General features: G+C 39.4%; 1 protein-coding gene across 1 annotated transcript in view; it reads right to left on the bottom strand.

Moving 5' to 3' along the window:
- The window catches only part of LOC124619408 (dolichyl-diphosphooligosaccharide--protein glycosyltransferase 48 kDa subunit), a 42,148-nt gene that overhangs the window by 1,863 nt on the left and 13,490 nt on the right, over positions 1–26,795 (bottom strand). Inside the window, exons 4-7 of the mRNA XM_047145766.1 lie at positions 18,473–18,664; positions 13,056–13,190; positions 12,720–12,878; positions 9,950–10,180 (exon numbers count right to left, since the gene is read on the bottom strand). Of these exons, the coding sequence (XP_047001722.1) occupies positions 9,950–10,180; positions 12,720–12,878; positions 13,056–13,190; positions 18,473–18,664 (717 nt within the window). The remainder of the gene's footprint in view (positions 1–9,949; positions 10,181–12,719; positions 12,879–13,055; positions 13,191–18,472; positions 18,665–26,795) is intronic.

Raw genomic sequence — 26,795 nt, forward strand, 5'->3', positions numbered from 1 at the left:
GGAATAAACCAGATTCACACACACACACACACACACACACACACACACACACATTAAGTTGGAAACATTAGATTATGTATCGCTGCACAGGGACAAGAGCATATGGACTATCTGACCAATTGTGTGATTGGATTGAAGAGTTCCTAAAAAACAGAACGCAGCATGTCATTCTCAATGGAGAGAAGTCTTCCGAAGTAAGAGTGATTTCAGGTGTGCCACAGGGGAGTGTCATAGGACCGTTGCTATTCACAATGTACATAAATAACATTGTGGATGACATCGGAAGTTCACTGAGGCTTTTTGCAGATGATACTGTGCTGTATCGGGAGGTTGTAACAATGGAAAATTGTACTGAAATGCAGGAGAATCTGCAACGAATTAATGCATGGTGCAGGGAATGGCAACTGAATCTCAATGTAGACAAGTGTAATGTGCTGCGAATACATAGAAAGATAGATCCCTTATCATTTAGCTACAAAATAGCAGGTCAGCAACTGGAAGCAGTTAATTCCATAAATTATCTGGGAGTACGCATTAGGAGTGATTTAAAATGGAATGATCATATAAAGTTGATCGTCGGTAAAGCAGATGCCAGACTGAGATTCATTGGAAGAATCCTAAGGAAAGGCAATCCGAAAACAAAGGAAGTAGGTTACACTACGCTTGTTCGCCCACCGCTTGAATACTGCTCAGCAGTGTGGGATCCGTACCAGATAGGGTTGATAGAAGAGATAGAGAAGATCCAATGGAGAGCAGCAAGCTTCGCTACAGGATCATTTAGTAATCGTGAAAGCATTACGGAGATGATAGATAAACTCCAGTGGAAGACTCTGCAGGAGAGACACTTAGTAGCTCGGTATGGGCTTTTGTTGAAGTTTCGAGAAAATACCTTCACCGAAGAGTCAAGCAGTATATTGCTCCCTCCTACGTATATCTCGCGAAGAGACCATGAGGATAAAATCAGAGAGATTAGAGCCCACACAGAAACATACCGACAATCCTTCTTTCCATGAACAATACGAGACTGGAATAGAAGGAGAACCAATAGAGGTACTCAAGGTACCCTCTGCCACATACCGTGAGGTGGCTTGCGGAGTATGGATGTAGATCTGTTGTTGTTGTTGTGGTCTTCATCCCTGAGACTGGTTTGATGCAGCTCTCCATGCTACTCTACCCTGTGCAAGCTTCATCATCTCCCAGTACCCACTGCAACCTATATCCTTCTGAATCTGCTTAGTGTATTGATCTCTTGGTCTCCCTCTATGATTTTTACCCTCCACGCTGCCCTCCAATGCTAAATTAGTGATTCCTTGATGCCTCAAAACATGTCCTACCAACCGATCCCTTCTTCTAGTCAAGTTGTGCCACAAACTTCTCAAGTTGTGCCCAATCCTATTCAATACCTCCTCATTAGTTACGTGATCTACCCACCTTATCTTCAGCATTCTTCTGTAGCACCACATTTCAAAAGCTTCTATTCTCTTCTTGTCCAAACTGGTTATCGTCCATGTTTCACTTCCATACATGGCTACATTCCATACAAATACTTTCAGAAACGACTTCCTGACACTTAAATCTATACTCGATGTTAACAGAAACGATTTCCTTGCGATTGCCAGTCTACATTTTATATCCTCTCCACTTCGACCATCATCAGTTATTTTGCTTCCTAAATAGCAAAACTCCTTTACTACTTTAAGTGTCTCATTTCCTAATCTAATCCCCTCAGCATCACCCGATTTAATTTGACTACATTCCATTATCCTCGTTTTGCTTTTGTTGATGTTCATCTTATATCCTTCTTTCAAGACGCTGTCCATTCCGTTCAACTGCTCTTCCAAGTCCTTTGCTGTCTCTGACAGAATCGCAATGCCATCGGCGAACCTCAAAGTGTTTACTTCTTCTACATGAATTTTAATACCTACTCCGAATTTTACTTTTGTTTCCTTTACTGCTTGCTCAATATACAGATTGAATAACATCAGGGACAGGCTACAACCATGTCTCACTCCCTTCCCAACCGCTGCTTCCCTTTCATGCCCCTCGACTCTTATAACTGCCATCTGGTTTCTGTACAAATTGTAAATAGCCTTTTGCTCCCTGTATTTTACCCCTGCCACCTTCAGAATTTGAAAGAGAGTATTCCAGTTAACGTTGTCAAAAGCTTTCTCTAAGTCTACAAATGCTAGAAACGTAGGTTTGCCTTTCCTTAATCTTTCTTCTAAGATAAGTCGTAAGGTTAGTATTGCCTCACGTGTTCCAACATTTCTACGGAATCCCAACTGATCTTCCCCGAGGTCCGCTTCTACCAATTTTTCCATACGTCTGTAAAGAATTCGCATTAGTATTTTGCAGCTGTGACTTATTAAACTGATAGTCCGGTAATTTTCACATCTGTCAACACCTGCTTTCTTTGGGATTGGAATTATTATATTCTTCTTGAAGTCTGTGGGTATTTCGCCTGTCTCATACATCTTGCTCACCAGATGGTAGAGTTTTGTCATGACTGGCTCTCCCAAGGCCATCAGTGGTTCTAATGGAATGTTGTCTACTCCCGGGGCCTTGTTTTGACTCAGGTCTTTCAGTGCTCTGTCAAACTCTTCACGCAGTATCTTATCTCCCATTTCATCTTCATCTACATCCTCTTCCATTTCCATAATATTGTCTTCAAGTACATCGCCCTTGTATAAACCCTCTATATACTCCTTCCACCTTCCTGCCTTCCCTTCTTTGCTTAGAACTGGGTTGCCATCTGAGTTCTTGATATTCATACAAGTGGTTCTCTTCTCTCCAAAGGTCTCTTTAATTTTCCTGTAGGCAGTATCTATCTTACCCCTAGTGAGACAAGCCTCTACATCCTTACATTTGTCCTCTAGCCATCCCTGCTTAGCCATTTTGCACTTCCCGTCGATCTCATTTTTGAGACGTTTGTATTCCTTTTTGCCTGCTGCATTTACTGCATTTTTATATTTTCTTCTTTCATCAATTAAATTCAATATTTCTTCTGTTACCCAAGGATTTCTACTGGCCTTCACCTTTTTACCTACTTGATCCTCTGCTGCCTTCACTACTTCATCCCTCAAAGCTACCCATTCTTCTTCTACTGTATTTCTTTCCCCCATTCCTGTCAATTGTTCCCTTATGCTCTCCCTGAAACTCTGTACAACCTCTGGTTTAGTCAGTTTATCCAGGTCCCATCTCCTTAAATTCCCACCTTATTTAATTTCTTCAGTTTTAATTTACAGTTCATAACCAATAGATTGTGGTCAGAGTCCACATCTGCCCCTGGAAATGTCTTACCATTTAAAACCTGGTGCCTAAATCTCTATCTTACCATTATATAATCTATCTGCTACCTTCTAGTACCTCCAGGCTTCTTCCATGTATACAACCTTCTTTCGTGGTTCTTGAACAAAGTGTTAGCTATGATTAAGTTATGCTCTGTGCAAAATTCTACCAGGCGGCTTCCTCTTTCATTTCATACCCCCAATCAATACTCACCTACTACGTTTCCTTCTCTCCCTTTTCCTACTATCGAAGTCCAGTCACCCATGACTATTAAATTTTCATCTCTCTTCACTATCTGAATAATTTCTTTTATCTCATCATACATTTCATCAATTTCATCATCACCTGCTGAGCTAGTTGGCATATAAACTTGTACTACTGTAGTAGGTGTGGGCTTCGTGCCTATCTTGGCCACAATAATGCGTTCAGTATGCTGTTTGTAGTAGCTTACCTGCATTCCTATTTTTTTATTTATTATTAAACCTACTCCTGCATTACCCCTATTTGATTTTGTATTTATAACCCTGTAATCACCTGACCAAAAGTCTTGTTCCTCCTGCCACCGAACTTCACTAATTCCCACTATATCTAACTTTAACCTATCCATTTCTCTTTTTAAATTTTCTAACCTACCTGCCCGATTAAGGGATCTGACATTCCACGTCCCGATCCGTAGAATGCCAGTTTTCTTTCTCCTGATAACGACGTCCTCTTGAGTAGTCCCCGCCCGGAGATCCGATTAGGGGACTATTTTACCTCCGGAATATTTTACCCAAGAGGACGCCATCATCATTTAATCATACAGTAAAGCTGCATGTCCTCGGGAAAAATCTAGATCTACCAAGCTTAAAATGCAGTTCGCCTGAATCCATTGGTAGTAGAAATTGAACTGATTTCAAAACTGGACAAAAACTCAATAACAGTATATTATTTTGCATAAGGTGGTAAAATCTAGACAGAGGCCAGAGGTGTACTTACATGTTTCATCCAGAAATGTTGTCAATGTTGACTATGAGGTATGATGGGAACAAAAGGCAGTCTGCCAGTTGATGGTTCTACATATCAACGAGACAGCAGTGTGTAGACATGTTTGCAAGCAAGAGACAAAGGAATATTATTGGTCTCTCGCATTTATATATATGCCAAATCCGCTTTTAAACAGCTGTGTTCTCAGGCCAAACCACAAAAATAGCCTCAGTAATCGCAACATTTTTGGATGAAACAACTAAATATTTCTGACAACCAAGATCATAAATTTCATTGCTGCTTGTATGTACAAATATTGTTTGTTCATAATGCCTTGAGCAAGGGCTCAATAGTTCCGCGTTTGCAGATGTCGAATGACTTTGGCCTGCTCGTGGTTTGTATCTGGCCACTGCCAACATTATCAATACAATACAGTACAACTAGTTTATACAGTTAGCAAAAATGAAGTAGAGATAAAAATAATTTGTTTTTGTTTATTTTATTTCTCCTTGTACTATGAAAATGAAAATAATCAATGAATAACGTAAGTTTAGAAATAGGTGTGATGTTAACTTTTTGATATCAATAAAACAGTTTGTAATTTTGATTAGTCAGCGTATCTTATAAATAAGGTTTTCTCATTAGGTCTCTTGAAAGGGAGTTGCCTTATATTCGAGGCTGCCTTATGCTCGGGTAAATATGGTACATGTGACACCTCTGGGTATGGAAGGGTAAGACAAAATGTGAAAGCTACAAATCCGACTGTTTGTTAAGTTTTGCAGGAGTTTTAATTACTAGCCAGAACAAAGTGATTTATGCTGGGTGCAACTAGAAACCTATTACCAGAAACTTGATGTGCACACACGTTTCATCAGCTGCGATAGTAGATGAAAGGATAACTAACACCAGAGGAAAAACATTTCTACAACTTCTTTAAGTATTCTTTTTTCCCCCCAAGAGGTGACTAATGCAGTTAATAAAAAGAAAATGATATTCTCCAAGTAATATCAGTTATGGTGCATAAGACTGGGGTATGAAGGAAGGATGGGCACTACAAGAGGAGGATATTTCAATTGAAATGGTCAAAACTGAAAGCAAAGTAATACAAAAGGAGCTTGTGAAACTGTTTACAGAATATTTGCAGCAGAAATAATTTGCCATAATTAGAACACTGCTGTAATTATTCTCCTCCACAAAGAGAGAGAAAGACAAGACAAAAGTAACTGCATTCCTATCAGCCTTCTCTCTATAGTGTACGAGATTCACGTATCACCCATGTCATAGAAAAAAATATTGTGTTTTAATCATCCAGAGGAACAAGCTGGCTTTAGAATTGGATACAGTACAAAATACGATATGCGAGTTGTGAATGAACTACTGCTGCCCCTGTGATTTGTAAATATTGAGAAAAGTTCTGAATCGATTTTAACAAAATACCTATTAACAACTGTTGAAAACCAATGTGCTGATTCAGCCTATGTTAGTATATTCAAGTACACACACATAAGGGTTACAGCTTCTATTAAACTTCATGCGACAGCGGAAAATTCAGAATTGAAAGAGAAGTTGGGCAAGGATTTGCTCCACCACTGATTTTCCTCGAAGATTAAAACGGAAACTGTAACAAAGTTATCAATTGTATTTGGAATGGGACAAGACTTGGGTGAAGCATGTCAATTGTGAAACAAAAAGGCAGTCGATGGAATGGGGACACACACATTCTCCCAAGAACCAAGTAAATGTTTGCAAATGCAAACGCTGTCAGCAAGAAAGATCATGACTACCATGCTTTGGGACTCTAAGGGAGTGATTCTCAGTGATTTCCTCGAATTCGGCACAAGAATTAACTCTGAGAGATATCGTCAAACATCACCCAAGCTAAGGCGGGTGATATAAAACAAGCATCAGGGAAAGCAGCGCAAACAATGCACATCTACACACAGCCAATCGTACCTGAGAGCTCCTACAGGGTTCTGGATGGGAGGTGTTTGATCATCCATCATACAGCCCTGATTTTATGCCGAGTGACTACCAACTATTCCCAGCAACGAAGACATAGCTTGAGACACAGTGCTTTTATACTGATGCTGGTTGCAAACAGGCAGCAAATTTCTACAGGGATGGTAATGAAAAGCTTGTGCCACAGTATAAGTGCCTTGGTTTTAGTGGTGGTTATGTAGGAAAACAGCTTAACAGCATACCATTAAAATTTATATAATAAAATTTGGTTTTTCCATACTGTTAATTCTTTATACCAAACAGTTTGTTACTTTATGGATATCCCTAATATTTATTAATATTAAGGTTTAAACTGTATCACAGGCACATGTAAACCAGTTATTAAATCTACTTAAATTATTTCACGATCAAGACAGAAAAATGAAACTGTAGTTTAATACAGTGCTCACTGCATTTTTCACTGGCCATGTATCATTGGCAACAGATTATTGATCTACAAAGTAAATACTGTCATCAGCTATCTATCATTTATCATGAGGAGACGAATAGTGACATATTAATCACTGGTTTAGAGGAGGGGGTAGGGGTCATGTCACTGTCATGGATGACCTCAGTTACCGTAAGGCAAAAATTGCTAATTCAAACTCAAGAAAGGAAGAAACGGTGAAGAGGTTGGAAGAGAATATTAATTCAATTTCTGGCTGAATTACAGTCAGTTAAATGCCACAAGAACCTTAACAATCATTTTGAATTTTACAACTTATCAACAGAAACTGGTTGTAAGGTGTCAGTGCAACCCCCTTATCACTGCTTTAACATAAGTAACAATTAACCATGTCACTTTGGAAGAGCAGATTAAGTATGTATGATAAATTGAAAATTTATGAGATGAATTCTTTCAAAAGACCCCTGACAATCTTGTAGACCACATTATTACTGCTGCAAACAGATGCTCAGGTATGAAATATCTGTATACCCTTGTCAGCTCTCTCTCTCTCTCTCTCTCTCTCTCTCTCTCTTTCTCTCTCTCTCCCCCCCCCCCTCTCCCCTCCCCACCCCTCTCCTACAGTTTCTCAACTCACTAATGAAGAGCCACCAAATGCACAATGCCTGGGCTGGTATGGTTCTTGATTTTATATTGTGTGAGCAGCAACCTGTTTTTGCACTTTGTACAAAAGTTAAAGCTGACATGCTTAAATGATCATTTTATCAACACTGAAATAGATTTGTACATTGATAGGGATGTGCATTAATAGTATATTTTGCTATGACATATCACAACTTTCACAAAAATACCAGTTTTAACACTGAAATTGTAGTTGCTATTGAATTAAAATATTGTTTGATTACAAAGTTTCTTGGGTTTCACTTTCTCCTCCTCCTGCTTCTTCTTCTTTCCAAGTCTTTAAATTTTCTTTGTTCACTTGCAGATAGTGTTGCAAGATTGGTACGACACACCAAAAGTGTCAGTTCATCATGCATGGACACCAACATAAGTTTGGGAAACTCCAGAAAAAGGAAGGGGCGAGTTTCTCTCATCGAAAGTGGGCAATGAAAACCTCGTAACACCAGTTTGTTACATTTTGTAGGTGAAGCAAACATCGTGTCTTAAAAAATTATATAAAGTGATACAGAAAGCTGCTACACATGGAACTGTATAGTAGAAGTCTAGTTATTGATAGTGAAGATAAATCCATGCATTTACAAATCTCTCTCTGATTATGGAGTTACTGGAATTATGAGTTTTTCATAATCAGATGGGAGTTATGAGGTTCTCATAGCCTACCATCGATATCCCTTTCTACCCCATCAGTATCGTTGTTCCCTAACACAGCAAACCTTCAGGAAACCTAATGCAAGCACATGCTTAAAACCTATATTCTTTGAATAACAGTGCATCTTACAGTTCCAAAACCTAAACAATTTGAACTGATGGGAGATTTCTCCATAGTGGTCAATAGATTTAGTATCAGAACAGATGTGATAGCTTCCAATAATAAGAGTCAGACGGGGAACACTTGATATGGAAGTAACTATATCATTTGAATATAATAGAGGGAAACATTCCACGTGGGAAAAAATATATCTAAAAAAGAAAGATGATGAACCCGGAAGGTGTACACGATCAAAGGCAGAGCCACGTGTGAAAGCACCCACGTGATTTACCAACTGACCTGCCTACACTGTGAAGCGTTCTATGTGGGAATGACCAGCAACAAACTGTCCATTCGCATGAATGGACACAGGCAGACAGTGTTTGTTGGTAATGAGGATCACCCTGTGGCTAAACATGCCTTGGTGCACGGCCAGCACATCTTGGCACAGTGTTACACCGTCCGGGTTATCTGGATACTTCCCACTAACACCAACCTGTCAGAACTCCGGAGATGGGAACTTGCCCTTCAGCATATCCTTTCTTCTCGCTATCCGCCAGGCCTCAATCTCCGCTAATTTCTAATTTCAATTTGCCGCCGCTCATACCTCACCTGTCTTTCAACTTCATCTTTGCCTCTGTACATCCGCCCCGACTGACATCTCTGCCCAAAAAATGCCCAAACTCTTTGCCTTTACAAATGTCTGCTTGTGTCTGTGTATGTGTGGATGGATATGTGTGTGTGTGCGAGTGTATACCTGTCCTTTTTTCCCCCTAGGGTGGGTCTTTCCGCTCCCGGGATTGGGGTGGCTCCTTGCCCTCTCCCTTGGAGCCCATATCCTTTTGTCTTTCCTTCTCCTTCCCTCTTTCCTGACGGGGCGGCCGTTGGTTGCGAGAGCTGGAATTTTGTGTGTGTGTTTGTGTTTGTTTGTGTGTCTGTCGACCTGCCAGCGCTTTTGTTTGGTGGGTTTCATCATCTTTCTTTTTTAGATATATATATATATATATATATATATATAAAAAAACAAGGATGGGGTGACTTGCCGAACGGAAGCGCTGGCGGGTCGATGGACGCACGGACGGGCGCAGGCATGCACACAAGATTCAAGCTTTCGCGGCAGACTGTTGCCTCGTCGGGAGGGAGGGAGGGGGGGGGGGGAGGGCGAAGGGAGGTGGGTTTTGGGGGAGAGGGTGGGGAGTCGTTCCGGTCCCGGGAGTGGAGGGACTTGCCTTGGGGGGAGGGAGGGACGGGTGTAAGCTCGCACACACGCACGCACATATCCATCCACACATACAGTCTGCTTGTGTCTGTATGTGTGGATGGATATGTGCGTGTGTGCGAGTGTATACCTGTCCTTTTTTCCCCCTAAGGTAAGTCTTTCCACTCCCGGGATTGGAATGACTCCTTACCCTCTCCTTTAAAACCCACTTCCTTTCGTCTTCCCCTCTCCTTCCCTCTTTCCTGATGAGGCAACAGTTTGTTGCGAAAGCTTGAATTTTGTGTGTATGTTTGTGTTTGTTTGTGTGTCTATCGACCTGCCAGCGCTTTTGTTTGGTAAGTTCATCATCTTTCTTTTTTAGATATATAACTATATCATTTAGCAGATATTATTGTTCAGTGACACATTTGACAAACAAGAAATATAAATTGGCTTCTGTTGGGATAAAAATTATCATTTAAGCTAACTCATAAATTTAATATGTATGAAATGGTGTAGGTTGCTGGAGTTCTGCAGTATTTAACTGCATAAACTAAACACAGATGGAGTGGACATTACATAACACAAACTCAAGTGTAAACAGAAAGCAATAATTCAAATTAAGGTATCAGTTACTTTAAATTGTAATAGATGTTTTTAATACCTGTGTAGTAGAAAAGAGATGTGTCCATCCTATGCGGTTATAGTCAACCTTAAACTGGAAAACACCATAAACATCAGGTATACGAAACCTAGCTTCATACCGACCACCAGTTCCCCTTTTCAAAGTAGTTCTCACAAATGGATCAATGCGAACAAACTCAAGCTGCACGTCATCTGCATCAAATGGTACCCATCTTCCATCCTGTAATTTCTCAATTTCAATTGTATAAACCTGTAACAAGAAGACAAATATATATCTTTGTTAATGAAGTATGAAACTTTGATTAAAATGAAGAAGTGATTAACATATAATGCCACTGAGACAATATAGCTTCCTAACATCACAATACAGAAAAAATTGCACAGCACTGAAAACTACTTGCAACCAGAAAAATAGGTATATATTGGGGAATCTTTCTACTAACAAAGGGACATTTATCTAACTTTGCTTAGATAATTGATTTAGGTCAGTAAACTATGTAGTGTGTGAATGCTGTTGGTGTGATACTAACCTACAAGCAGAGACATAAAGGCCAGTTTCCAAAGATACACAAAGACACTAAATATTAGCAATGAAAGTTTTATTCTCCATTAAACTGAGGTATGCTGATTGGTTATTCTGAAGAAAACAGCAACAAAGTCAACCAAAACCACAATTTCCGAAACAAGTGAATGTGAAACCTGTAATCATTATTATGTGAAACAAGCAATTCAGTTAAAATGTTTCCAGAATATTTCATGTGATTCTCCTCATCTACTTTTTTTCTTTTATTAACCTTATTTTTCCTTAAAAATTACTGGGCCAATGTGTTCTAGCAGCTAACTTTCTATGTGCCTTATCTTTCTCTAATTACCAACTTCCATTCACAATTTACTCTTTACACTTTTTGTTTTTATATTCGATTTCTGAAACAGTAGCCTATGGAACAATAAAGCTGGTTGCAGACAAAAATGTTTTCAGTTGTACAGTCATCATCAACAGCCCATTTGATAAAGTCTTTGAGAGTGGCTGTGTCATGCAAGGCTCCCACCAATGTGTCTACTGACAGAACATCACCATGTCACATGCTTGACACTTCCTGACACAGACGCTGGCCAAGATTCATCAGACAGGCTGTAGGTAAGTACTGTACAATCAAAACCAATATTATTTTGCAGGTTTCTGACTGCATTAAAATTCATTGTTCCAACTGTCATACTGTTGCCCTCACCTAAAATAGCAAACAAGACTAGCCGCCAACTGTTCAGAAAACTTAAGATGCAGTATCAACTTCATCATGATGATGTTGGATGTGTAAAATCTTACAAGTCTATTGTAAAACTGTTTTACATATTCTTATGTAATTATCATCAGCTTATTTATTTGAACCTTTCGATAACTTTCAATCCTAAGAAGCCTTTTAAGCAAGCTACAGGAAACCTGGTGATATAGCGATTTGAAATCTGCTCCAAAAATTAGTTCACTTCCTTAAACATTGCATCATCTTGCTAGGAAATGAGAAAGTTCGTAGAAGAAGGAGTGAGAAGTACGTAAAAACCATTTTGAGCAAAGTGATTTTGCTTCTATGTCCCATAATTTTTCAGTGAATATATTTTGATAATGTCCTCAGTGAAAGAGAGATGTCCAAATGTTCGGAATTTTTTTTATGATTAGTTACTATTTTGCTGTTCACACCAAATTTGTGAAATTCTTGTTAAGGTCAGCATGCTACAAGCATCATTGACAGAGCACATGAAGAACTCAAACTGAAATAAGCTCTTTATTACGGTGAGTGCACAATACAATATTTTCTGTTAGTACAGTTTTTTTCTATTAGCCAGTTTTGAACTGCATTCTTTCTTTGTTAGTGTACTTAGGACCCTCTGCGATTCCATTTGAATCTCCTCCACTGTGTTAATTCTCGCTCCTTCAACCTTCCATTTCAACCTTGGGGAAGAGAAAGAAGTCCCTCCGAGCTAAGTCTGCCGAGCATGAGGTGTGGGGAACAATTGTTATCTTGCTTTTAGCAAAAAATACCTGAATTATGTAAACTGCTTGTGGTCACGCATTGTCATGGTGGAGTATCCGGTGGTTCTGTATGTCGCTTCTGCGGCTGATTTCTGATTTCTCAATATCCTCCCCCAAACCAACATCTTAGAGCATGCAGACTGAATGGTTTATTGATCATTAGACTGTGAGGATGAACACACTATAATTTTAGTCTTGAATTTTGAGAGTTTTTTGATCAAGGCAAAGGACTCTGCTATTGCGACAACTATTCCTTAGTCTCTAGGCCACAGCCATAAACCTATCTTTCAGCAAAAGTTTTGATTGTTCTGAAATGGTTCACTGCAGTCTTTCTCATGTTCAACCGTTCTGACGGAATACATTCACGTATACCATAACTTATTTCCAAGGCATTGCAGATGCTTTGGATGGTATGCCTATTGTCTGGCAGATTCAGATGCATCATCTTCTGAACATTTTCTGGTGTGATGCCAGTTTATGGCTGACCGTAACAGTTATCATCAATGTTCAGCTTGTTTTGAAAGGCTCATACCTGTCTCACGTCTGTGAGCCACTTGCCACACAGAGAAAAAGAAGAATAACACGGAGACATCTAGTGGTATTTTAAGGTACCCTTAACCATTTGGCAAAAAATTCAAATTTCAGGAACTTTTGCATACCAAACTGTAAAAATAGTATTCTATAACTTAGCTACCACTTATTTTTCAAGAGTTTGTGTAACATGTCAATGTAGTATGTAATATACTGTGCACAATATACTTACAACATTGTCCATGATTGTGTATGCAGGCGGGGGTGAACGTTCTCCTTCACGATGATGAGAGACTGAGCGCACTCTCAGTACACCGCTCTCTCGGAACACCCATGAACTCAAAGCCAGTGCCACTTGCTTGTTTCCTGATACAGAAAACCTCTGTCCACCCTTTAAAATTAAATAACTTTAAGTAAGCACATGAAGCCTCCCAACAAGACAGCAGTAACAAATAAATTAGGGCAGCAAATGTTTTTATGGTTGTCAACCTAGAAATACAAAAGTAAGGCACATGTGGGGGAAAACACTCAACATTATGTGGTCTAAGGGTATCAACACATCACTTACTGTAGCTTTCTGCACAGGTGATGTGAAAGCCTCGTCTGAGAAGAAATACAATGAACCTGAGAAGATGACCCTTGCATTGTTCCTTGCCTGTAGGGCAGCAATCAGAAGTGTATTCCGTCCAACAGCATGAGGATACTGAAAGGGAAAAAGAAAAATTTTATTGCAAATAATTGAAAAAAGTTAATATTTATGATATTCAGATTGTTAAAAAAGATGTCCTCTGCACTACGATGGATGATTTCAAACTGCTTCTGAATTAAAGACAAAACCTGGACACAGTTACAAACATTTCAATGGTGAAGTGAATAGCATGCGGAGACAGAGCTGAATGAGAGTGGGTGCAGGGTAGCGACTGCCTACATAGATTCGTGTGGCAGGTAGTGCGTGGCACTGAATGCGCATATGCAGTCATCGTGCAGTGTTACTCAGCCACTGTGCCTCCTCCTAGCGGCCACAGTTGGAGGCATTGGATGGTGCCTGATGCCTATGTGGTCATCTGCACAGTAGTTAGCTGAGATGATATTGCATTTGACGGCAGTTGTCAGTTAGAACACCACCAATTTGTATAAATAATCATCCAGCAGACAAAAGCTCATTGAACACCTACATAATTCTCAATAGTTTGTAGCAAATGTGGTAAACACAGAGATCAAATGCCACTGGCCTCTGGCTCATAAAAAAGAAAAATAGGAGACTGTATAAGTGATAGCAAGATGTGAATTGCGATTGTCCACATCAACAGTCAACGATTACAACACTGTGCCTATTTACGGAATAGCAGACACGAGTCACATGTTTGGAGTTGCAACATGGAACAGTTACGTCATGTTTGGGGAAGAGTGCTGGCTTAGTGGCAGAAGCTTAACTCAGTATGCAATCTATGGCACCACACTGTTACCTGTTGCCTGATGCACCACAGCAGTTTCAGTCCAGTACAGCTAATCTCTGAGATCTAATTAAGAGGTGTCGCTGATAAACTGTGTCCAGAGTTAGAATTGTTAATAGTAGTGATTTCAGGAGTTTGATTTTAGTAACAGTCTATGTCAGTTACCATGCAACTGGAGCACATTGAGTCTATAACACAGTTCTATTTGTTAAATTAGGGGAGATTCTCAAGGTACAAGTGAACAATAATAATAACAAAATTAGAGGAAACCCTTAACGTATAGAAGGAAACATTAAGTAATAAAATAAAGGAAACAATAAATGATGTTATGTGACAAAGCACTAGGATTACTACTTTAGAAAATGTCAAATAATTTGCCAAAGAATTTACAAACTGAAATGAATGTGCAATGTGACTCAGTATGTAAGGAAGTAGATGATGATCTTAAAGAAATCTATTATGATTTAAAAATAATCAATAAAGAAATCTCAGATACTAAGGGAAGAGTAGATATATTTGAACAAGGCAGGGCATTTAATGAAATTCTGAGTCCACATATTACACTGCCTAGTTTGGAAGAGCAGTTGCAGAAATTCGTATAACAAAATGTACAGGAGAGGATTGATTCCACTAGTATTACTCCCAATTCTACAGGTGAATCTGCTATTAAACAGCAAGACTTACAGAGATTATGGAGAATGTAATATACATGATACATAAAATATCTACTCACTAACTGGCAGCAAGGAAACACACAAACAAATTGGTTTAACTTTTACAAGCTTTCAGAGCCAGTGGCTCCTTCTTCTGAAAGAAGAGTTGAAAGGGAAGGAAGAGGGGTGAAAGAAAAGGACTGGAGAGGTTTCGGGAAAGGGGTACAGTTCAGAAAAGTCACCCAGAATCCCAGGTCACGGGAGAGTTACCGGACGGGATGGGAAGAAAAGAGAGAGTGTTGGGGACTGCATCAGACGAGATTTGAAAGCCTGAGAGCTTACATGTGGAAGACAGGGCAACATGCAAGACAGATTACTACCAAAACATCGTTAATCCTTCTGCTTCAGCATTTCTTCACAGTAACTACTCCTTTTTTCACTCCATTTTAGTTTTCTACATCTTTCATTTTCTGACCTATTTATTTTTCACTGCCCCCCCCCATCTCTGTCACATATCCTGCATGATGTTTTAATAGTAATTTCTGTCTTGCATACTACCCTGTCTTCCACCTTTAAGCTCTCAGGTTTTCAAATCCCATCCAGTGTAGCTCCCAACAATCGGTCTTTCCTTCTCATCCCATCCGGTACGTCTCCCCTGACCCGGGGTTCAAAGTGACTTTTCTGAACTGTACCCCTTTTCCTAAACCTCTGAGTACTTTTCCTTCATCCCTCTTCCTTTCCTTTCAACTCTTCTGCCAGAAGAAGGAGCCACTGGCTGTGAATGCTTGTAAAGTTAAACACCTTTGTTTGTGTGTTCCCCTGATGCCACTTGGTGGGCAGATTTTTTATTTATCCTTTTACATTATATTGTCAATGAGAGATTATGGACAAAAGACACAAGATAAACAGGAAAACTGATGTAGCTAGTGAAAGTAGATCAGGTGTGGCTGGAAGAACTACAGTTAGGAATTTGCCAAAACAATTTCCAAATTTTAAGCCAGATGGGGACAAGCATCCCATTTACTTTTTATGTGTATTTTCCATACCTTTACCTAAGAATTGGGAAGACCATATGAAATTAAATATTACACCCAAAAAACAATCAGATGAAATAAGAAAGACAGTAGAGCAGGGTTCACAAAGAGATGCAGATTGAAGAGTACATAAGTTTAACAGACATGCATATACTACAATATTTAATATACATGAGGTAATTCTAGTTCAAGATCATCATCACAGTTCAAATATCAAGAATGAAACTAGCAAATTTTTCCAGAGACATTGTGGACCACACAAAATAACTGATATTCCACTTCGCAAGGCAGATCCTATAACAGGGCAAAATAAGACCTGAACAATACAGACATAAACCCCCAGGTGAGCTCGCACTCTTCGCAGGTTCGGTGGAGTGATGTTCACTAGGTACCAAGTTAACAGTTTCATTATTTCTGTGAAACTGTTTCTTCCCTCTTTTTCTATCCCGTCGTCTTTCTGATATTGTTTACTATCCTATCCCAAAAGTGAGTGAAAGGCTATGACTGTTGGTGCGAAGACAGTGACATACTCTCTTAACATATTGCAGTTGCATTCACTGGTAATGTGTTTCTGAAACCATCTTCAAAGTAGTACTGCCCAATTACACCCTCAGCCCATATTTCACACAACACAGTCACTTGTTGTGGATGTAATGGCTTCTCCGTAATTACTTGGGGGGGGGGGGGGGGGGGGGGGTGTCTGTGCTCCAAGTACTGTAATTCAGCTTGTTCACAAACCCATTTGACAGAAAGTGTGCCTAGTCACTAAGTCATCAAAAACACACAAACAAGACAGAGAAATTTGTTACCTTCCAGAAAAACTATAAAAAGCACACCACCAAACTACTTTATTCACTCCCTTTCACATATTAATTCTGTCACAAACTTTGTTATTTCTGATTCGTAACCATCAAGTTTGTGATACAACAGACTAATAATATTTTGGAAAGCAGATTTGCTATCTGCATTAACTATAATTGTGTTTTTTCATGTCTTCCACATGATATCGTACTCTGCTTTACTATATTTAGGGTTGATAAAGCTCTCTATCTCAGATCACCATAGAAAATGAACTGTTGTCAAGTTGAAATCTGTTTTGCACAGCTGCACAGGTTTCGCGTGCGTGCAGAGGGGGAGGGTCCTGTGCATGCCCTTCTACTCCTTAAATTGTTTACATTCCACCAGAATTACCATAAAGATAAAATGTTGTACTTTATAACAAAATAGTGAAACCTCCAGTGCGCAATATCAACCAAGGCCTCCTCAGAGACGTAAAAAAGCAGTTGCACAAGGAAGAATACTTTGCACTTACTATTTCTCAAATTGCCACAAATTACGTTTCTTGGCTTGGCTTTGCTAGTGTGAAGTAAAATCACAGCTGCCTCTCTAAAACTTGCTATGGTGAAAGGAGACAATGCATGGAGTGCTTTATGAACTGCATCATGGTTCTTCAGTTTATTTTCTAATTTTTAAATTAGCTGATGTGGACGTATAAGTCTCTTTTTTAATTTTTTGATCAAGTTAGATTTTTCATATTTGTATTGTGAAACAATAAGTGTGCTCTCACAATAAATTTTAACCGAATTTTTAGCTGAAATAAACACTACCACCGCATTGAAACATACCAATATATGATCATTAGGACACGTGAGACATGGAGTGTTGATCTCAGGACCAGCCTGCCATGTTCACAGACTCATGTAAATTTTGCAACAATCTGATTTCATTTATCTGATCATTTTAGAACTACATTTATTATACTGATTCAAATTTTGTCATTAATTTCATTTCAACTTTAGCAAGCATACATATACCTCCATGGTGGTTTGTTTCAATTTTAGCAAGCATACATATCCCTCTGAGCTGTTCAACTGTTATTAATCGATACTTGAACATAAAACAAACAACTCTCATTTTGTAGCTGCAGGATACCTTTCAGAGGAAGTAAAACAATGTTTTCATTAGTATTTATGGAATGAACACTGCAAATGTTAGGAACATCTTCCAACTAATAATCTTCACGATATAAGCAACTTTATAAAAAGTGTTGTTATTGAACATATTTTATGAATTTCTATGCTAAAAACTATGTAAAACTTTATGTTGCAGTGAGAGGAGCAAACTAAGACATAATTCCATGATGTCGTCCTGTAAATGCCATCATGTTTTTGAAGGTAATCCACAAATTTTCTGTTTCTAATAATGGATGACTTAACCAGTATTTGTTGGCAAATCAGCCATCAGGGTCTCAGTTTTCCGCCAGTTTTTGTCAGGCAGTTTCGTTACAGTTTTGTAACTATATTACACAGCAAACATGTAATTCTGAAAGAGAAATGTTGTGTCAAACTTAATTTCTTGAAATTTCTCTTGCAACTAACAAATCCTTAGCTACACTGTCAAGAACTCAGCAAGTTGCAGTATGATTTTAGTGGAACAGACACTTGCAAATTCTTTTATACCCACTGCAACATCAGAGATCACTGAGAAACGAAGATGAGTATTTGCTGGTAATTGTTAGACCGTGTTGCATTTCAACATGTAAGAACACACAATTATCTAATGTGTTTTTACAATAAAATCGCTCATTGAGAAGGCATGTAAGCTACAAATTATGACCTCACTGTAGCACCTTTTGAATGTTAGCGACAGTAACCTGAAAGTGAGCAAACATCTTTAACAGCTACACTACGATGAGTACCAGAACATTCACGCTCAAGTTTTCTTTAATAGATAAGCACATTCTCTTAGTTTTTACCTGCTGCTTATGCTTAGCATAATAAAAAACTGATGAGATTAATTTTTGAGAACTGTAAAACACCTTTACTCACACTCTTGAGAACATACCTCACGTAACTGCTGATCAGGTGAATATGAATATGCAGAGGAGCTGGCATGCAGAATTGGCAAAACCAAAGGATTCTCTCTGTCAGCCACCAGGCCAGTACCCTGGAATAATAGTGGAGGCAGGTCTTTCACAGGGCCTGTGATAGTAGGTGCTTCAATCAAGTTTGCTGGCTCTGCTACAATCAGTGTGTGCTGAAAAATTTATTACAGAATTTAGAATTTAAAGAAGACTTATGTGCTACAGTTTATGTGTTGTACTACATATACCACGAATGAAATATATGTATTAAGAGCACTTTTAGCTATTTTTCAATAACTGCCTCAACTCTTTATCCATTTGAGGACTTTTATAGGTGATAAAAGTGTCAGGCCTGATAATCGAGGGGCCAAGATCGTGACAACTGTACACACAATATTAGGCAGACTTATGAGTTGCTATTTCACTTTAGCTGTATCCTCCCTTCATCTTCTGTACATGAACTTAAACAGGCTGTAACAAACTACACTTTTTTTGTTGCTACATTGATGACAATGTAATATTGTCTCCAACTGAGAGTGTGTCAGATTATTTAACAAGTCTACGTAAACAGTATCCACATTCCTATGTAAGCAATCTTATTCCCTCCTGTGTTTCAATTTAACCTCAAATGTCAAGTACAGAATGATAAGTCACGAACTTGAGTTCATGTTCATAAGTTTAACCAAGGGTAAATTTGGTTATCAAACTAGAGGAAGGAGTGTCATCGTAATGGTTGATTTTATAACTTCTTTTTTCCATTCAATTCTTACAAGAAGTGAAGAATGTGACATTTCTTACCATGTGGAGCATGTATGACAGTTTGGGGAGACATGGAACCATGACAAGCAGCTTCTAGAACACACTTGCCAGAAAATGTGAGTGAATAAGCGAACACCCTTCTCGGAAGAATGGACTTAACCAAAAAATGCAAGCAAGCAAATAGTATGTCCCTTTGAAGTGTATTTTAAAAAATGTTTCCACAAGAAACTTGGCTATTATAAATATGCTATTGATTCTGACATCAGCAGAAACTAATAAAGAATTGGGAGGCCACCAAGTAAAAAGTAAATATGAAAATGTAATTCATTACAGGAAGGACATGGCATTTCTATACACTGAAGAGCCACCCCAACCTCTGTACTACAAGTGGGGCTGTGCCAATAGAGTGCACCTTGCTGACAGCTTACCACTTTGATGTCACTATGCAGTGGTATTGTGCCACCTATCTAGGTACTGTTAAGTGTCTCTCAATAGCTGTGCAGTCTTTCATGGTTTCCATGTCGCCTCTGCCATGCTATTAGTTAAGCCTCAACTACGCTACATACAAGTCCAGCAGGTTGCATCAACTGACAAAGATCATGAGGGCTAAATGGTTTCAATCAATGAATGCAGTGTTTATTAAATTTGTTGGGAAAGTGTTTGAACAGCAAATTGCACGATGATTTAGCACTGTATCTATTAAAGCTCTACATAGTAGTAGCAACAGTACAAAATATTATTAAGTGTAATTGAGCTTTATAATGACAAACTCACTCTGCTATTTAAATGGCTACAATAATAGTTAGAAAATTTAAAATAAATAAGTTATGGCAATTAGTATCAATGTAACTTAAAGGGTGATATACCTCCATTCCATTCTCAACCTTGCGCAATTATTTTGACTGTATTTTGCAAAAAGGAAGCACACCTCCATGGCATACCTGCACTGACAGCAGAAAAAGTGGGTGAAATTGACCAACAGTCAGCTCATCTTCAGGCAGCATTATTGCTCCTGATAACCGCTCACAAGTAAAAGCAAATGATTTCCCTCTGGCTCATGTGCATTTCTTTTGTTACATCACGATAAACTAATTTCACATTCTTGCTTCCATTAGAACACAAACTTCCCATCACGCACAACTTTAAACATTGTCAGGTCAATAGTTTTGTATGCTGATATGCGCGTGTACCAGTGGTCTAGGGGTAGCATCTTTGATTCATAATCAGAACATCTTCGGTCCCAGGTTCGATCCCCGCCACTGCCTAAATTTTGATAAATAATCAGCATTGGCGGCCGAAGACTTCCGGCATAAGAAGTCAGCCTTATTCTGCCAACGGCCTTGTCAAAGAGGGCGGAGGAGCGGATAAAGGTTCAGGGCACTCTTGTCCTAGGGGTGGGAAATTGCCCCTAAAGGCGGAAGAATCAGCAATGATCAACGACACGAGGACGCAGAAGGCAATGGAAACCACTGCATTAAAGACACGTAACATGTATCCACAGGACATGTGGCCTGTAATTGAAGAAGTGCCATGATGATCTCTCCATTGGAAAAAGATTCTCGAATAGTCTCCCATTCGGATCTCTGGGAGGGGACTGCCAAGGGGGAGGTTACCATGAGAAAAAGATTGAATAATCAATGAAAGGATAACGTTCTACGAGTCGGGGCGTGGAATGTCAGAAGGTTGAACGTGGTAGGGAAACTATAAAATCTGAAAAGGGAAATGTGAAGGCTCAATCTAGATATAGTAGGGGTCAGTGAAGTAAAGTGGAAGGAAGACAAGGATTTCTGGTCAGATGAGTATCAGGTAATATCAACAGCAGCAGAAAATGGTAAAACAGGTGTAGGATTCGTTATGAATAGGAAGGTAGGGCAGAGGGTGTGTTACTGTGAACAGTTCAGTGACTGGGTTGTTCTAATCAGAATCGACAGCAGACCAACACCGACAACGATAGTTCAGGTATACATGCCGACGTCGCAAGCTGAAGATCAACAGGTAGAGAAAGTGTATGAGGATATTGAAAGGGTAATGCAGTATGTAAAGGGGGACGAAAATCTAATAGTCATGGGCGACTGGAATGCAGTTGTAGGGGAAGGAGTAGAAGAAAAGGTTACAGGAGAATATGGGCTTGGGACAAGGAATGAAAGAGGAGAAAGACTCATTGAGTTCTGTAACAAGTTTCAGCTAGTAATAGCGAATACCCTGTTCAAGAATCACAAGAGGAGGAGGTATACTTGGAAAAGGCCGGGAGATACGGGAAGATTTCAATTAGATTACATCATGGTCAGGCAGAGATTCCGAAATCAGATACTGGATTGTAAGGCGTACCCAGGAGCAGATATAGACTCAGATCACAATGATGAAGAGTAGGCTGAAGTTCAAGACATTAGTCAGGAAGAATCAATACGCAAAGAAGTGGGATACGGAAGTACTAAGGAATGACGAGATACGTTTGAAGTTCTCTAACGCTATAGATACAGCAATAAGGAATAGCGCAGTAGGCAGTACGGTTGAAGAGGAATGGACATCTCTAAAAAGGGCCATCACAGAAGTTGGGAAGGAAAACATAGGTACAAAGAAGGTAGCTGCAAAGAAACCATGGGTAACAGAAGAAATACTTCAGTTGATTGATGAAAGGAGGAAGTACAAACATGTTCCGGGAAAATCAGGAATACAGAAATACAAGTCGCTGAGGAATGAAATAAATAGGAAGTGCAGGGAAGCTAAGACGAAATGGCTGCAGGAAAAATGTGAAGACATTGAAAAAGATATGATTGTCGGAAGGACAGACTCAGCATACAGGAAAGTCAAAACAACCTTTCGTGACATTAAAAGCAACGATGGTAACATTAAGAGTGCAACGGGAATTCCACTGTTAAATGCAGAGGAGAGAGCATATAGGTGGAAAGAATACATTGAAAGCCTCTATGAGGGTGAAGATTTGTCTGATGTGATAGAAGAAGAAACAGGAGTCGATTTAGAAGAGACTGGGGATCCAGTATTAGAATCGGAATTTAAAACAGCTTCGGAGGACTTACGGTCAAATAAGGCAGAAGGGATAGATAACATTCCATCAGAATTTCTAAAATCATTGGGGGAAGTGGCAACAAAATGACTATTCACGTTGGTGTGTAGAATATATGAGTCTGGCGATATACCATCTGACTTTCGGAAAAGCATCATCCACACAATTCCGAAGACAGCAAGAGCTGACAAGTGCGAGAATTATCGCACAATCAGCTTAACAGCTCATGTATCGATGCTGCTTACAAGAATAATATACAGAAGAACGAAAAAGAAAATTGAGAATGCGCTGGGTGAAGATCAGTTTGGCTTTAGGAAAAGTAAAGGGACGAGAGAGGCAATTCTGACGTTACGGCTAATAATGGAAGCAAGGCTAAAGAAAAATCAAGACACTTTCATAGGATTTGTTGACCTGGAAAAAGCGTTCGACAATATAAAATGGTGCAAGCTGTTCGAGAGTCTGAAAAAAGTAGGGGTAAGCTCTAGGGAGAGATGGGTCATATACAATATGTACAACAAGCAAGAGGGAATAATAAGAGTGGACGATCAAGAACGAAGTGCTCGTATTAAGAAGCGTGTAAGACAAGGCTGTAGCCTTTCGCCCCTACTCTTCAATCTGTACATCGAGGAAGCAATGATGGAAATAAAAGAAAGGTTCAGGAGTGGAATTAAAATACAAGGTGAAAGGATATCAATGATACGATTCGCTGATGACATTGCTACCCTGAGTGAAAGTGAAGAAGAATTAAATGATCTGCTGAACGGAATCAACAGTCTAATGAGTACACAGTATGGTTTGAGAGTAAATCGGAGAAAGACGAAGATAATGAGAAGTAGTAGAAATGAGAACAGTGAGAAACTTAACATCAGGATTGATGGTCACGAAGTCAATGAAGTTAAAGAATTCTGCTACCTAGGCAGTAAAATAACCAATGACGGACGGAGCAAGAAGGACATCAAAAGCAGACTCGCTATGGCAAAAAAGGCATTTCTAGCCAAGAGAAGTCTACTAATATCAAATACCGGCCTTAATTTGAGGAAGAAATTTCTGAGGATGTACGTCTGGAGTACAGCATTGTATGGTAGTGAAACATGGACTGTGGGAAAACTGGAACAGAAGAGAATCGAAGCATTTGAGATGTGGTGCTATAGACGAATGTTGAAAATTAGGTGGACTGATAAGGTAAGGAATGAGGAGGTTCTACGCAGAATCGGAGAGGAAAGGAATATGTGGAAAACACTGATAAGGAGAAGGGACAGGATGACAGGACATCTGCTAAGACATGAGGGAATAACTTCCATGGTACTAGAGGGAGCTGTAGAGGGCAAAAACTGTAGAGGAAGACAGAGATTGGAATACGTTAAGCAAATAATTGAGGACGTAGGTTGCAAGTGCTACTCTGAGATGAAGAGGTTAGCACAGGAAAGGAATTTGTGGCGGGCCGCATCAAACCAGTCAGTAGACCGATGAAAAAAAAATTTTGCACTGAAAGCATTGTAAGCCATCTGGATCAAGCTGAACGGACTTTGTAATTTTAACGTTTTGTCTGGCATCCAAGTGAAATTTTAGAAAATCTAAAACATTCTACTTCATGATAAATTTTACTATTGTCATTAGTAATATTAGGGACATGGCAAGAACTTTGATTTCACAATCAATCATGATGGCTGTAGAACAGCTCATAGCCCCGTGAGAGTTATGGATATGACTGTTACCTCACTTCCAACTTCACTAACATGCCTTCTTTTGAGTTGCTAGCACCCGCCAACTAACAGGGAGGAATGGTTGGGAGTCAGGCCATTTGGTTTGGTTGGAGTTCCAACCTGCCTACACACATCATAAAAATGTGACACAACATGTCGGATCCAATACTGGTTAATACAAATTGTAGCACCCATAAAGCCAGTACCTAATTTTTAAAACTTTGCTTTTTGTTGCAAATTACAACTAACGTTAATAATGTTTATACACCCATTATTTGTATCATAGGCAGTTGGTGATACCTAATATGACAGCTTTTGTTCTATTTTGTTGTTCTTTAACATGTTTTTCCCTGCAGCTTCCCTATTCAAAGATTAATCCTTTAACTGCTCTGGACGTGTTAACGCGCGCGCCTTTCTACCTGTCCCTGTGTACTCTGAACGTGTTTTTGTGCGCCACCAGTCCTTCTACTTGGTACTCTGAATGTGTCTACGCATAGAACAACTGTTGTCAATGGACTTAAATTCTGAGAAAGTGAAGAAGATTATAGATGGTTTCCATTTTCAAGAAGGGGAATAGGAGAGAGACTAACTGCTACACAAGTATTAGTGTGAAATGCAAGATACTCCACTTATTTGACAAAACTATGTGTAAGAACCCCTCCCCCATGGACCTTGCCATTGGTGGGGAGGCTTGCTTGCCTCAGTGATACAGATAGCCATAACGTAGGTGCAACCACAACGGAGAGGTATCTGTTGAGAGGCCAGACAAATGTTTTGTTCCTGAAAAGGGCGAGCAGCCTTTTCAGTAGTTCTGGGGACAACAGACTGGATGATTGACTAATGTGGCCTCGTAATACTAACCAAAACGGCCTTGCTGTGCTGGTACTGCGAATGGCTGAAAGCAAGGGGAAACTAAAGCCGTAATTTTTCCCGGGGGCATGCAGCATGGTTGAATGATGATGGCGTCCTCTTAGGTAAAATATTCCGGAGGTAAAATAGTCCCCCATTTGGATCTCCGGACAGGGACTACTCAAAAGGACTTCGATATCACGAGAAAGAAAACAGGCATTCTACGGATCGGAGCATGGAATGTCAGATCCCTTTTTTGGGCAGGTAGGTCAGAAAATTCAAAAAGGGAAATTGACAGGTTAAAGTTAGATATAGTGGGAATTAGTGAATTTCGGTGGCAGGAGGAACAAGACTTTTGGTCAGGAGAATACAGGGTTATAAATACAAAATCAAATAGGGGTAATGCAGGAGTAGGTTTAATAATGAATTAAAAAAAATAGGAATGCAGGTAAGCTAATACAAACAGCATACTGAACGCATTATTGTGGCCAAGATAGGCACGAAGCCCACACCTACTACAGTAGTACAAGTTTATATGCCAACTAGCTCAGCAGGTGATGATGAAATGTATGATGAGATAAAAGAAATTATTCAGATAGTGAAGAGAGATGAAAATTTAATAGTCATGGGTGACTGGACTTCGATAGTAGGAAAAGGGAGAGAAGGAAACGTAGTAGGTGAATATTGATTGGGGGTATGAAATGAAAGAGGAAGCCGCCTGGTAGAATTTTGCACAGAGCATAACTTAATCATAGCTAACACTTGGTTCAAGAACCATGAAAGAAGGTTGTATACATGGAAGAAGCCTGGAGGTACTAGAAGGTATCAGATAGATTATATAATGGTAAGATAGAGATTTAGGCACCAGGTTTTAAATGGTAAGACATTTCCAGGGGCAGATGTGGACTCTGACCACAATCTATTGGTTATGAACTGTAAATTAAAACTGAAGAAATTAAATAAGGTGGGAATTTAAGGAGATGGGACCTGGATAAACTGACTAAACCAGAGGTTGTACAGAGTTTCAGGGAGAGCATAAGGGAACAATTGACAGGAATGGGGGAAAGAAATACAGTAGAAGAAGAATGGGTAGCTTTGAGGGATGAAGTAGTGAAGGCAGCAGAGGATCAAGTAGGTAAAAAGGTGAAGGCCAGTAGAAATCCTTGGGTAACAGAAGAAATATTGAATTTAATTGATGAAAGAAGAAAATACAAAAATGCAGTAAATGACGCAGGCAAAAAGGAATACAAACGTCTCAAAAATGAGATCGACAGGAAGTGCAAAATGGCTAAGCAGGGATGGAGAAAAAGAGAACTACTTGTATGAATATCAAGAGCTCAGATGGAAACTCAGTTCTTAGCAAAAAAGGAAAAGCAGAAAGGTGGAAGGAGTATATAGAGGGTCTATACAAGGGTGATGTACTTGAGGACAATATTATGGAAATGGAAGAGGATGTAGATGAAATGGGAGATATGATACTGCATGAAGAGTTTGACAGAGCACTGAAAGACCTGCGTCGAAACACGACCTCGGGAGTAAACAACATTCTATTAGAACTACTGACACCCTTGGGAGAGCCAGTCCTGATAAAACTGGTGAGCAAGATGTATGAGACAGGCAAAATACCCTCAGACTTCAAGAAGAATATAATAATTCTAATCCCAAAGAAAGCAGGTGTTGACAGACATGAAAATTACCAAACTATCAGTTTAATAAGTCACAGCTGCAAAATACTAACGCGAATTCTTTACAGACAAATGGAAAAACTGGAAGAAGCCGACCTCGAGGATGGTCAGTTTGGATTCCATAGAAATGTTGGAACACGTGAGGCAAAACTGACCCTACGACTAATCTTAGAAAATAGGTTAAGGAAAGGCAAACCTATGTTTCTAGCATTTGTAGACTTAGAGAAATCTTTTGACAAGGTTGACAAATACTCTCTTTCAAATTCTGAAGGCGGCAGAGGTA

Source organism: Schistocerca americana, chromosome 6 (assembly GCF_021461395.2).
Source record: "Schistocerca americana isolate TAMUIC-IGC-003095 chromosome 6, iqSchAmer2.1, whole genome shotgun sequence".
In the NCBI taxonomy this organism is placed as follows: Eukaryota; Metazoa; Arthropoda; class Insecta; order Orthoptera; family Acrididae; genus Schistocerca; species Schistocerca americana.